Source organism: Crinia signifera, chromosome 7 (genome assembly GCF_055691185.1).
Source record: "Crinia signifera chromosome 7, ASM5569118v1, whole genome shotgun sequence".
Classification (NCBI taxonomy): domain Eukaryota; kingdom Metazoa; phylum Chordata; class Amphibia; order Anura; family Myobatrachidae; genus Crinia; species Crinia signifera.
In genome coordinates, this window is record NC_139223.1 from 8,239,365 (window position 1) to 8,253,337 (window position 13,973).

The 13,973-nt window shown below is 45.6% G+C and overlaps 2 protein-coding genes across 4 annotated transcripts in view; one reads left to right on the plus strand and one right to left on the minus strand.

Annotated features, from left to right (window-relative positions):
* The window catches only part of LOC146019740 (uncharacterized), a 781,584-nt gene that overhangs the window by 464,267 nt on the left and 303,344 nt on the right, over window positions 1–13,973 (plus strand). The window lies entirely within an intron of this gene.
* Window positions 2,985–13,973, minus strand: part of LOC146019734 (hepatitis A virus cellular receptor 2 homolog) — a 94,557-nt gene continuing 83,568 nt past the window's right edge. For both annotated transcript variants that reach the window (XM_083152248.1, XM_083152246.1), the window contains 2 exons: window positions 10,456–10,472; window positions 2,985–4,637 (listed from right to left, as the gene is read on the minus strand). In XM_083152248.1, the coding sequence (XP_083008374.1) occupies window positions 4,557–4,637; window positions 10,456–10,472 (98 nt within the window). In that variant the 3' untranslated portion in view covers window positions 2,985–4,556. The remainder of the gene's footprint in view (window positions 4,638–10,455; window positions 10,473–13,973) is intronic.

Below are 13,973 nucleotides of genomic sequence, written 5' to 3' on the forward strand. Positions count from 1 at the left end.
TACATGCAATGCCCCCATGGTGCTGCTTATACATACAATGCCCCCCGTAGTGATGCTTATACTGTACATGCAATGCCCCCGTGGTAACGCTTATACATACAATGCCCCCCGTAGTGATGTTTATACATACAATGCCCCCCGTGGTGATGCTTATACATGCAATGCCCTTATGGTGACGTTTATACATACAATGCCCCCCCGTGGTTATGCTTATACACGCAGTGCCCCCCCCCCCGTAGTGATGCTTATACATACAATGCCCCGAGTGGTGATGCTTATACATAAAATGCCCCCCCCCCCCCCCCGTGGTGAAGCTTATACATACAATGCCCTGAGTGGTGACGCTTATACATACAATGCCCCCCATAGTGATGCTTATATTGTATATGCAATACCCACATGGTGCTGCATATACATATAATGCCCCCGTGGTGATGCTTATACATACAATGTCCCCATGGTGCTGCTTATACATACAATGCCCCCTGTGGTGACGCTTACATACAACGCCCCGAGTGGTGACGCTTATACATACAATGCCCCACGTAGTGATGCTTATACTGTACATGCAATGCCCCCATAGTGCTGCTTATACATACAATGCCCCCTGTGGTGATGCTTATACATACAATGCCCCCCATAGTGATGCTTATACATACAATGCCCCCCCCCCCACCGTGGTGATGCTTATACATACAATGCCCCCCCCCCTGTGGTGATGCTTATACTGTACATGCAATGCCCCCCGTGGTTACACTTATACATGCAATGCCCCCCGTAGTGATGTTTATACATACAATGCCCCCCGTGGTGATGCTTATACATGCAATGCCCTCATGGTGACGTTTATACATACAATGCCCCCCTGTGGTTATGCTTATACATGCAGTGCCCCCCCCCCCCCCCCCGTAGTGATGCTTATACATACAATGCCCTGAGTGGTGATGCTTATACATAAAATGCCCCCCCGTGGTGAAGCTTATACATACAATGCCCTGAGTGGTGACGCTTATACATACAATGCCCCCCATAGTGATGCTTATATTGTATATGCAATACCCCCATGGTGCTGCATATACATATAATGCCCCCGTGGTGATGATTATACATACAATGCCCCCCGTGGTGATGCTTATATATACAATGTCCCCATGGGGCTGCTTATACATACAATGCCCCCTGTGGTGACGCTTACATACAACGCCCCGAGTGGTGACGCTTATACATACAATGCCCCGCGTAGTGATGCTTATACTGTACATGCAATGCCCCCATGGTGCTGCTTATACATACAATGCCCCCTGTGGTGATGCTTATACATACAATGCCCCCCATAGTGATGCTTATACATACAATGCCCCCCCCCCCCCCCCCCGTGGTGATGCTTATACATACAATGCCCCCCCCCCTGTGGTGATGCTTATACTGTACATGCAATGCCCCCCCGTGGTTACACTTATACATGCAATGCCCCCCGTAGTGATGCTTATATATACAATGCCCCCCGTAGTGATGCTTATATATACAATGCCCTGAGTGGTGACGCTTATACATACAATGCCCCCGTGGTGATCCTTATATATACAATGCCCCCCGCGGTGACGCTTACATACAATGTCCCCCGTGGTGATGCTTTTACATACAATGCCCCCTGTGGTGATGCTTATACATACAATTCCCCGAGTGGTGACGTTTGTACATACAATGCCCCCCGTAGTGATGCTTATACTGTACATGCAATGCAAAACCCCCGTGGTTACGCGTATACATACAATGCCCCCGTGGGGACGCTTATACATACAATGCCCCCGTGGTTACGATTATACAAAAAATGCCCCCCGTGGTGACGCTTATACATACAATACCCTCTGTGGTGCCAGACACTGCCAGCAAGGCCTTGACAAAGCTGAGTTAGTCAGCGAAATGCTTGTGTTGGCATGAAATCCTCGTTGAAATGTTTGTTTAGCCTGATTAAATTGTGTGATGCTAATGTAATACTGTGCCACTAGATTGCCCAGGCACTAGGCAAGAACATAGCGCCTAGGAAAAATAGGCAGTGGCACCAATTAAGTGTGTTTAACAGGGTGGAATTGTATTGTATGAAAAACAGGAAGAGAATATAATCCCTGTCACAAAATACATGTGATACACCCACCTAGACATACAGTATACTAAAACACCACAGAAATACCCCCCTGCAACTGATTGTCATATAGAGATATTTTGACAATCAGAAGAGGTCCTATGTGAATAAAGAAATAAAATACACAAATTAGAACGCCATATACATTAGACCAGTAGGTGGCACTAAAAATCTGCCACTTCATTCGCAGGGGGCCTGTGTAAAGTGTGACATTACATCACTGGCTACTATATAACAAACATTTTTGAAATCGGATCTTTGTGTAATTTGAATACACTTCATTTCTTTCTTTGAGCACATTGAGTGTATATTTTTGAACTGTATGTCTACATTTTTAACCTCTATTTTTGACTGCAACCATGTTTCCCACACAATAATTTGGGAATATTAATAATAAATCAATAAAGGTTATATTTTCCCATTCCCCATAGAGCAGCCCTTTCTCTTTTTTTGTCCTCCAATTAGTGTGTATGCAAAATATCGTTTTCGATGCATGCATTCTTTCATCGTTACCGTCCCTTTGCCCCCTCATTGTCATGTCTAGAATGCTCAATATTGATTATTTGGTCAGCATCACGCAGCAGTGGATGGGGGGGGGGGAGGGGGGTGATGTCACAGATGATATCATACTGTATACCATTATCCTTCAGTAAGTATGCACAATATCGCTGATATCATTAATGACATTGGTGGTAGATCCCATCTTCTAGTGTGAAGAACCGTTACATTATTACTATTTACTAACATCCTAATCCGCATCCTAACGGCTGTGGGAGGCCCAGGATTTGCTCCGCTGGTAACAAACACATAAGTCTATAAAATAAAGACATGGACACAGGAATTTGTTACTCATTTTATTTAAATTAAATGTAACCTTTAACTATTGCAAAAAGTAAAAAACGGAAGTACCGTATAGTGGCCAAGAGCAAGCGGCCAACATCAACCCAAACCCCACCACTCTGACTGACCAGTACATATACTGATGGTCTGCAGTCACCATGGGCAACGCTCATAGGGATACGGTCATTTGGTCTACAGTATGTTGGTCGACAAGCATTGGATCAACACCATTAGGTGGACATGGGGATAGGTCGACATGGTTCTAGGTCGACATGGGTCAAGGTCGACAGGTCATTAGCTCAACACAAGCATTAGGTCGACAGTGTCTAGGTCAACAGTCAAAAGGTCGACATGGGGTTTTTCCCTGTTTTCTGAGCCGGCATGTGCCGTCAGGCGGTATGTTATGCGCTACCATCCAGTAGGGTGTGGTGGGAAAATAAAATAGTGAAGCATGGCGAGCGCACTTTTTTAGTGTCCATGTCGACTGTGTCGACATTCGGGATAAAAAGAAGTGAAAAAACCCATGTCGGCCATTTAACTATCAACCTGACCAATGTCTACCTAATGTGTCGAACTTATGTACCTGTCAACATAACCCCATGTTGACATTGAGGTGTGTTGACCTTGATGCATGTCAACCTTCCTATTGTCCACCCTATGACCCCATATCCGACAGAGCAGTGGTGCGGACGTGTTGCTGTGAGATTGCTCCCGTCATGATTATACTTTTATTGTTTCCTGGAGTTTATTTCTGTGGTCTCGTCACCCAATTGGGGATCAGGATGGTTGGTCAGACCCCGTGAATGGCTGGTTGAGCAGCTCCACCTACCGACACTCTGCGCAGGCGGCATGTTTAGATGGCGTACAGCAAAGTCACACCCCCTGACTTGAGACATGCCCCCATGATGCATAGCCACGCCCTCTTTATCCAGTCCATGCAGCAGGACCATGTGGGACACAGAGGTGGTGGGCGAGTTATAGCCCCAGTCTATTCCCACCTATGCTGACATTCCTTACAATGTGACGGTCGTGACTCCTCCCCCTTTGTGTTTTAGGCTCACTTATTATGCGTCACTACTTCTTCTTTCTATAACCTGTCATTCAATGTGTACTAGGACTATGGGGGTTATTCAGACCTGATCGCCAAGCTGCAAATTCACAGGCTAGGCGATTATCGATTGATGCATTTGTGGGCGGTAACCAGCCATTTTCTGGGAGTGTCAGGGAAAACGCCGGCATGTCCAGGCGTTGGAAGGGAAGTTGTGTGACGTCAGCTCCGGTCCCGATCTAATTCTCTCTGCACATGTTACATCTGCCCCACCTGCAGTGTCCATCTAAGAAGGACTTTGTCAGAAAGAGTGAACTAGAATAAGGCCCAATTTAAGCCCCCGAGTCTTCATTTGGAAAACGTTACTCACATACTGTATACCCCAAAACGCTGTCAATTAATAAATGTGATTTCTATTCTTATTTCACAGTTTGCCCACAGAGTGACCGCCGAGTCCATTGTTCCATCAAGATTCAAAGGAAAAGTGAAAAGATCACGTGTGGGACGTGGGCCGAGAGGTTTCGGCTATCCGTGTCTTGTGGCCAACACAATGATAATGATGAGCAGGATGACCCCAAAGACAGCAACAATAGACAACAAAACTGTCTGTAAGAGAAAAGCGAAATATTATATCAGAAGTCGTCCTGGTCTGAAGATGAGCGCTGAATGATGCGGGCAGTTATATCGCTGATGCCGGGGACCAACAGAATAGATATCCCCGATACCGCCATTGTGTGGTACGTGAGGGCAGATCAGCGAGGAAGGGAGTTACCGGGAAGACGTATGGTGGCAGATGTAATCTAGTCGGAGTTTGCCAGAGGTGCGAGATGCCGGCCAATCCCGGACGTTCTGTGAAATTGCCAATCATTTGTAACGATAAACAAGTAGAAACCAGGCTGGGTTTTCCGTGTCAATGATTGCCACTTTAATAAAAACACCCAAGATCGGTCGCATTCCGCATACCCCGTAATCGCGGACCCCATTACATTGGCCCCGTGGAATTCACATAAGAAATGCAGATTACCAGCAACAGGAAACACAACACATATTCATTTAGGACTTTTCTGAGTTTGTTTTCCATTTTAAAATGCTTTACAAGATACACACACACTGCATGACACAACACACGCTGCACACTGTATTACATATCACGCACTGCATTACTCAACACACACTGCACATTGTATTACATATCACACGCTGCATTACTCAACACACACTGCATGACACAACACACTCTGCACACTGTATTACATATCACACACTGCATTACTCAACACACACTGCACATTGTATTACATATCACACGCTGCATTACTCAACACACACTGCATGACACAACACACTCTGCACACTGTATTACATATCACACACTGCATTACTCAACACACACTGCACATTGTATTACATATAACACACTGCATTACTCAACACACACTGCATGACACAACACACACTGCAAATTGTATTACATATCACACGCTGCATTACTCAACACACACTGCATGACACAACATACACTGCATATTGTATTACGTATCACACACTGCATTACACAAAACACACTGCATGACACAACACACACTGCATATTGTATTACGTATCACACGCTGCATTACTCAACACACACTGCACATTGTATTACATATCACACACTGCATGACACAACACACACTGCACATTGTATTACATATCACACACTGCTTTACACAACACACACTGCACATTGTATTACATATCACACACTGCTTTACACAAAACACACTGCATTACTCAACACACACTACACATTGTATTACATATCACACACTGCATGACACAACACACACTGCACATTGTATTACGTATCACACCCTGCATTACACAACACACACTGCACATTGTATTACGTATCGCACCCTGCATTACACAACACACAATGCACATTGTATTACATATCACACACTGCATGACACAACACACTCTGCACACTGTATTACATATCACACACTGCATTACTCAACACACACTGCACATTGTATTACATATAACACACTGCATTTCTCAACACACACTGCATGACACAACACACACTGCACATTGTATTACATATCACACGCTGCATTACTCAACACACACTGCATGACAGAACATACACTGCATATTGTATTACGTATCACACACTGCAATACACAAAACACACTGCATGACACAACACACACTGCATATTGTATTACGTATTACACGCTGCATTACTCAACACACACTGCACATTGTATTACATATCACACACTGCATGACACAACACACACTGCACATTGTATTACGTATCACACCCTGCATTACACAACACACACTGCACATTGTATTACGTATCGCACCCTGCATTACACAACACACACTGCACATTGTATTACATATCACACACTGCATGACACAACACACACTGCACATTGTATTACATATCACACACTTCCAAAGTAGAGGTAGTGGGATGAACTGTTGCGCTAAACCTTCGCTGAGGGATATACGGGAAAGTGTGGGTCACCTACTCACACCAGAAAGTGAACAATGTAAAACAGGTTACCAGTATATCCCCTTAGCGCTGATTGTAAGTGAGTTTCTTATTCTCTTATTGGTTGCCCAAAAAAAAGGAAAAACAGAAAAAAAGACACAATAGTGTGATACAATCACCCATATTATTGTTATCAGTATTGTGAAAATTGTATCACACTATTGTGTCTTTTTTTCTGTTTTTCCTTTTTTTTGGGCAACCAATAAGAGAATAAGAAACTCACTTACAATCAGCGCTAAGGGGATATACTGGTAACCTTTTTTACATATCGCACACTGTTTTACACAAAACACACTGCATATTGTATTACATATGACACACTGTACATTGTATAACATATCACGCACTGCATTACTCAGCACACACTGCACATTGTATTACATATCACACACTGTATTACTCAGCACACACTGCACATTGTATTACATATCACACACTGTATTACTCAGCACACACTGCACATTGTATTACATATCACACACTGCTTTACACAACACACACTGCCCATTGTATTACATATCACACACTGCTTTACACAAAACACACTGCATGACACAACACACACTTCATATTGTATTACATATGACACATTGTACATTGTATTACATATCACACACTGCATTACTCAACACACACGGCACATTGTATTACATATCACACACTGCATGACACAACACACACGGCACATTGTATTACATATCACACACTGCATTACTCAACACACACGGCACATTGTATTACATATTACACACTGCATGACACAACACACACTACACATTGTATTACAAATAAAACACTGCATTACACAACACACACTGCCCATTGTATTACATATAACACACTGCATTACACAACACACAGGCACTGCATATTATATTACATATTACACACTGCACTATATAACAAACACTGAATATGGTATTACATATCACACACTGCACATTGTATTAGATATCACACACTGCATTACAAAACACACACTGCACATTGTATTACATATCATACACGAAGCAAACAGCGCACTGAGACGGAAAGACATGCCGCGCCCGCGGATGAGCAAAGGTGGCTCCATCTGTACATTACACACACAATGCATTACATATCGCACACACACACACTGCATTACATATCACACACACACACACACACTGCATTACATATCGCACACACTGCATTACATATCGCACACACTGCATTACATAACACTCACTGCATTACATATCGCACACACACACACACACACACACACACACTGCATTACATATCGCACACACACACACACACACACACACACACTGCATTACATATCGCACACACACACACACTGCATTACATATCACACACACACACACACACACACTGCATTACATATCGCACACACTGCATTACATATCGCACACACTGCATTACATAACACTCACTGCATTACATATCGCACACACACACACACACACACACACACACACACACACTGCATTACATATCGCACACACACACACACACTGCATTACATATCGCACACACTGCATTACATATCGCACACACTGCATTACATAACAATCACTGCATTACATATCGCACACACTGCATTACATATCGCACACACTGCATTACATAACACTCACTGCATTACATATCACACACTGCATTATATATCGCACACACTGCATTATATATCGCACACACTGCATTACATATCGCACACACCGCATTACATATCGCACACACAGCATTACATATCACACACTGCATTATATATCGCACACACTGCATTATATATCGCACACACTGCATTACATATTGCACACACTGCATTACATATCGCACACACTGCATTACATATCGCGCACACTGCATTACATATCGCACACACTGCATTACATATCGCACACACTGCATTACATAGCGCACACACTGCATTACATATCGGACACACTGCATTACATAACACTCACTGCATTACATATCGCACACACTGCATTACATAACACTCACTGCATTACATATCGCACACACTGCATTACATATCACACACACTGCATTACATATCGCACACACTGCATTAAATATCACACACACTGCATTACATATCGCACACACTGCATTACATATCGCACACACTGCATTACATATCGCACACACTGGATTATATATCGCACACACTGCATTATATATCGCACACACTGCATTACATATCGCACACACTGCATTACATATCACACACACTGCATTATATATCGCAAACACTGCATTATATATCGCACACACTGCATTATATATCGCACACACTGCATTACATATCGCACACACTGCATTACATATCGCACACACTGCATTACATATCGCACACACTGCATTACATATCGCACACACTGCATTACATAGCTCTCACACTGCAATACATATCGCACACACTGCATTATATATCGCACACATTGCAATACATATCGCACACACTGCATTATATATCGCACACACTGCATTACATATCGCACACACTGCATTATATATCGCACACACTGCATTACATATCGCACACACTGCATTACATATCGCACACACTGCATTATATATCGCACACACGGCATTACATAGCGCACACACTGGATTATATATTGCACACACTGCATTACATATCGCACACACTGCATTACATATCGCACACACTGCATTACATATCGCACACACTGCATTACATATCACACACACTGCATTATATATCGCACACACTGCATTATATATCGCACACACTGCATTACATATCGCACACACTGCATTACATAGCTCTCACACTGCAATACATATCGCACACACTGCATTATATATCGCACACACTGCAATACATATCGCACACACTGCATTATATATCGCACACACTGCATTACATATCGCACACACTGCATTATATATCGCACACACTGCATTACATATCGCACACACTGCATTACATATCGCACACACTGCATTATATATCGCACACACGGCATTACATAGCGCGCACACTGCATTACATATCACACACACTGCATTACATATCGCACACACTGCATTACATATCGCACACACTGCATTACATATCGCACACACTGCATTACATATCACACACACTGCATTACATTACATTACACACCTTACAGGTTGGGCCTACAGTAATTCAGGTTCAATCGGTCCCCTGTGTATTCACTCCAAGAACCAATTGTGTGCTTCACTCCACACACTGACCCTCATTCAGATCTGATTGCAGTACAAATTTGTTTGGAAAATGGGGGAAACCATGTGTACTGCAGGTGAGGCAGATGTAACATGTGCAGAGAGAGAGTTAGATTTGGGTGGGGTGTGTTGAAACTGAAGTCTAAATTGCAGTGTAAAAATAATGCAGTCAGTATTTACCCTACACAGAAACAAAATAACTCACCCAAATCTAACTCTCTCTGCACATGTTACATCTGCCCCACCTGCAGTGCACATTTTCCAAATAAATGTGTACTGCGATCAGATCTGAATAAGGGCCGCTGTGTGTTCACTACAAGAACCAATTACGCTTGCACGTATTTGCGTTGGGCAACGCCCAGCACTTTATGGGAATGTGGGCGGGCTGATGTCTGCCGGGGGCGGGTGTCTGACATCACAGGACATCAGCACCAGCCCCCTCTTTGGCGGACACGATGGAAATAATAGTTAGCGCAGAGTCAGACTGACATTTAGGTGAGAGATCATTAGATGCTCAGTAAGCGCGAAGCACCGGTGCTTACCGTGCGGTGTTGAGTCACCCTACTGCAAATTCCATTACACACTGCATCACACACACACACACACACACACACTGTATTACAACACACACATTGCAGACTCACACTATCAGTTACTTACCCAATTGTATGGTTGTGCTGCAAAACAAAATGAAGCTTCTGTAAGGTCTCCTAGTATATTACATGTGCTACATCATATACAGTACATGTACCATGACTTTGCCTACAACTACACTACTGACAATGTATAACACATACTAATACATAATATAATACATGTGCTACATCATATACATGTACCATGACTTCACTACACTACTGACAATGTATAACACATACTAATACATAATATAATACATGTGCTACATCATATACATGTACCGTGACTTCCCTACACTACTGACAATGTATAACACATACTAATACATAATATAATACATGTGCTACATCATATACAGTACATGTACCATGACTTCCCTACACTACTGACAATGTATAACACATACTAATACATAATATAATACATGTGCTACATCATATACAGTACATGTACCATGACTTCCCTACACTACTGACAATGTATAACACATACTAATACATAATATAATACATGTGCTACATCATATACAGTACATGTACCGTGACTTTGCCTACAACTACACTACTGACAATGTATAACACATAATAATACACTAGGTGATTCATCGCGCCCTATGGGCGCTCTGCACACCGACATAAGGGCTCCGCCCCCTTAATTTGTGAACGTTTGTATTGTGAGAAATATGGTTAGAATTGTATGACAGATGCCTGTAGGAGCCGGACTGGAGGCAAAGCCTGGGGGTAGGCTCCCCTGACAGGGTTTGTAGGGAGCTGACTAGCAGTTAGTCATAGGAGGAGTGCTTAAGGAGAGGGTCATAGGGGGAGGGGCTTAACGGGGTGTTGGAGGGGTTTATAAGCAGGGTTCAGGCAGGAAATAGGGGTCACTGGGAGATTTTCTCAACAGCTAAGCAGCATGGCATCTCCCATGGCTTCCCCAGGCAACGCTGATGCGGAGGTATCCGCTGCGCTTGCTGCCCTCAGGGAGGCAGCTGGCACCAGAGGGACTGAGTGGCTGCAGCAGCAGATGTCAGGTCTGCTGGGGGGACTGGGAGCAGCAACGCAGGAGGCTGCTCCAGCGGGTGCACGGCCTCGGAGGTCCAGGCCTCCGGAGCGCTTTAGCCCATCTGTGTCCCCCAGGGTTCAGCGCCGTTCACGGAGCCCCGTTAGGGACCCTCCAGGCCAGGCTGCGGGCCGGGCACCTTCCGCCCGCAGGACCAGGTCTGGGAGGAATCCAACCAGCAGGCGGAACCCTCCGCGCGGGGGGGATCCCCCCCACGTGCAAGAAGATCCGGCGTTGCGTGGTACTGGACCTGGTGCGGTGGGGCATGCGGGGCATGCTGCTGCCCAGCGCGGGGTGAGTCGTGCCAGGGGGGCAGAAGTACAGGCTGAGGACCGCAGGCCTGGTACACGGAGCGAGAGGCGCACAGCTGGCTCCGCCTCCAACGAGGTCACGCCGGCTGGTGCTGTACCTGAGGGTCGGGATGACAGGAGAAGAGAGATGGCAGCGTCAGCAGATGATGGAGAAATACCTGGTCCTTCCTCATTGGCTGGAGTTCGTCAGGACACTGGACCTGCGGCTGCTGGGTTCACAGCCCCCAGGCAGCCTGGTGAGTCTGTCTCTATGTCTGTTAATGCTTTAGCGCAGAGTCAGGGGGGGGGGATGGTTAGCCCTCCGAGGGGAAATGAGTAGAGGTTTTACTGAATTATTGAGTGGTTTTGCAGATTGGTTGGTGGGTTTGCGGCAGGGGGCGGGGCCGTCCCCGGCGGCAGCATGGGTGCCGCAGAATGCGGGCACACCAGCTAGCATTAGTGTGCCAGTCAGTAATAGTGTGCCGGTTAGCAGTGGGGTGCCGGTTAGCAGTGGGGTGCCGGTTAGCAGTGGGGTGCCGGTGAGCAGCGGGGTGCCGGTATCCGGCGGTGAGCAAAGTAGCAGTAGTGCAGGGGCAGAAGGGGGCAGTGTTGGGACGCAGGAGGAGAGTGGAAGGCTCAGTGACACTGCAAAAGGGGAGGTGTATGTATGCTTTGAGGGGCCATTGGGGGCCCACCTGAAGCAGGAGGTGAGGGAGAAGATTTGGAAAGGGGAATACGTTGATATATTTTCATTGCTCCCTTTAGAGCGTTTTAATCTGGATAGGCCCCTTAAGGAGGAGAAGAAGGAGGAGGAGGAACGGCGGCGGTATCGGCTGATACCGCGGTCATTCACGAACTGGCGCCAAGCATTTGCTATTTTAGCTAGTGTGATTGAGGAGAAGGCACCTGACAATTGTTCAGGCTTGTTTTGTTACATGGATGCGATAGGAGAGGCATACCGTGTGTATGGGGGCTTGGCTTGGCTCAGGTACGATGAGCAGTTTAGGCAGAGGAAGGCTGTTCGCCCTAACATACGTTGGGACCATAAGGATATTGCTTTATGGTTAAAGGTGACGGCTCCCACAAAAAGTGGGCAGCCCTTTCGTGGGGACGGGGGGGGGGGCCGAGGGAGGCCACAAATGGGACGGCCATGCAGAAGGGACTCTGCTTTGCCTTTAATGACGGGTCATGTCGTTTTGGGGCAAAATGCAAATTCAAACATGAATGTTCCTCGTGTGGAGGGACCCATGGTGCAAATAAATGCTTCAGAGGGAAGTCACGGGACGGTAATTCAAAAGGGGGAGACACCGGTTCGGCTGGAAAGGATGCTGGGCTATCTGCGTAGGTATCCTGACCAGCAGACAGCCGTGTTGTTGGAGGAGGGGTTTAGGGAAGGTTTTAAGATACCTTCCGACGTGCAGGTTTCAGGGGGCTTGAGGAGGAATTTGAAGTCTGCAAGGGAGCATCCAGAGGTGGTGTAGGATAAACTGCGTAAGGAGGTGCAGCTGGGTCGTATGGCTGGACCTTTTGGGTCGGCACCATGGCCAGATTTGATAGTCTCTCCATTGGGGGTGGTGCCAAAAAAGGAGGCGAACAAGTTTCGTCTTATACACCATTTATCTTTTCCAAAAGGGGCGTCGGTCAATGATGGCATTGACCCTGACATCTGCTCGGTGGTTTATACATCGTTTGATGCGGCTGTTCAGTGGGTGAAGCGGTTTGGGAAAGGGGCCAGATTGGCAAAGACTGATATTGAATCGGCATTCCGTTTGCTGCCGGTTCACCCAACCAGTTTGCGTTTGTTGGGTTGTTGTTGGGACGGGGAATTTTTTGTTGATCGTTGTTTACCGATGGGTTGTTCTTTGTCATGTGCTTATTTTGAGGCCTTTAGTTCTTTTTTGGAGTGGGTGGTTAAGGATGTCTCTGGGTGTAGTTCAGTTATTCATTACCTAGATGACTTCTTATGTATTGGTCCTGGGGGGACCGGAGTATGTGACTTATTGTTGAGGACTGTTGAAAGGGTGTCGGCAGACTTTGGGGTCCCGCTTGCTCCAGGTAAGACGGAGGGCCCTGCGACTGTGATCAGTTTTTTGGGTATTGTCATTGATACCGAGAATATGGAGTGCCGCTTGCCCGAGGAAAAATTGCTGGGTTTGAAGGCCGAGGTAGGGAGGGCATTGCTGTTGAAGA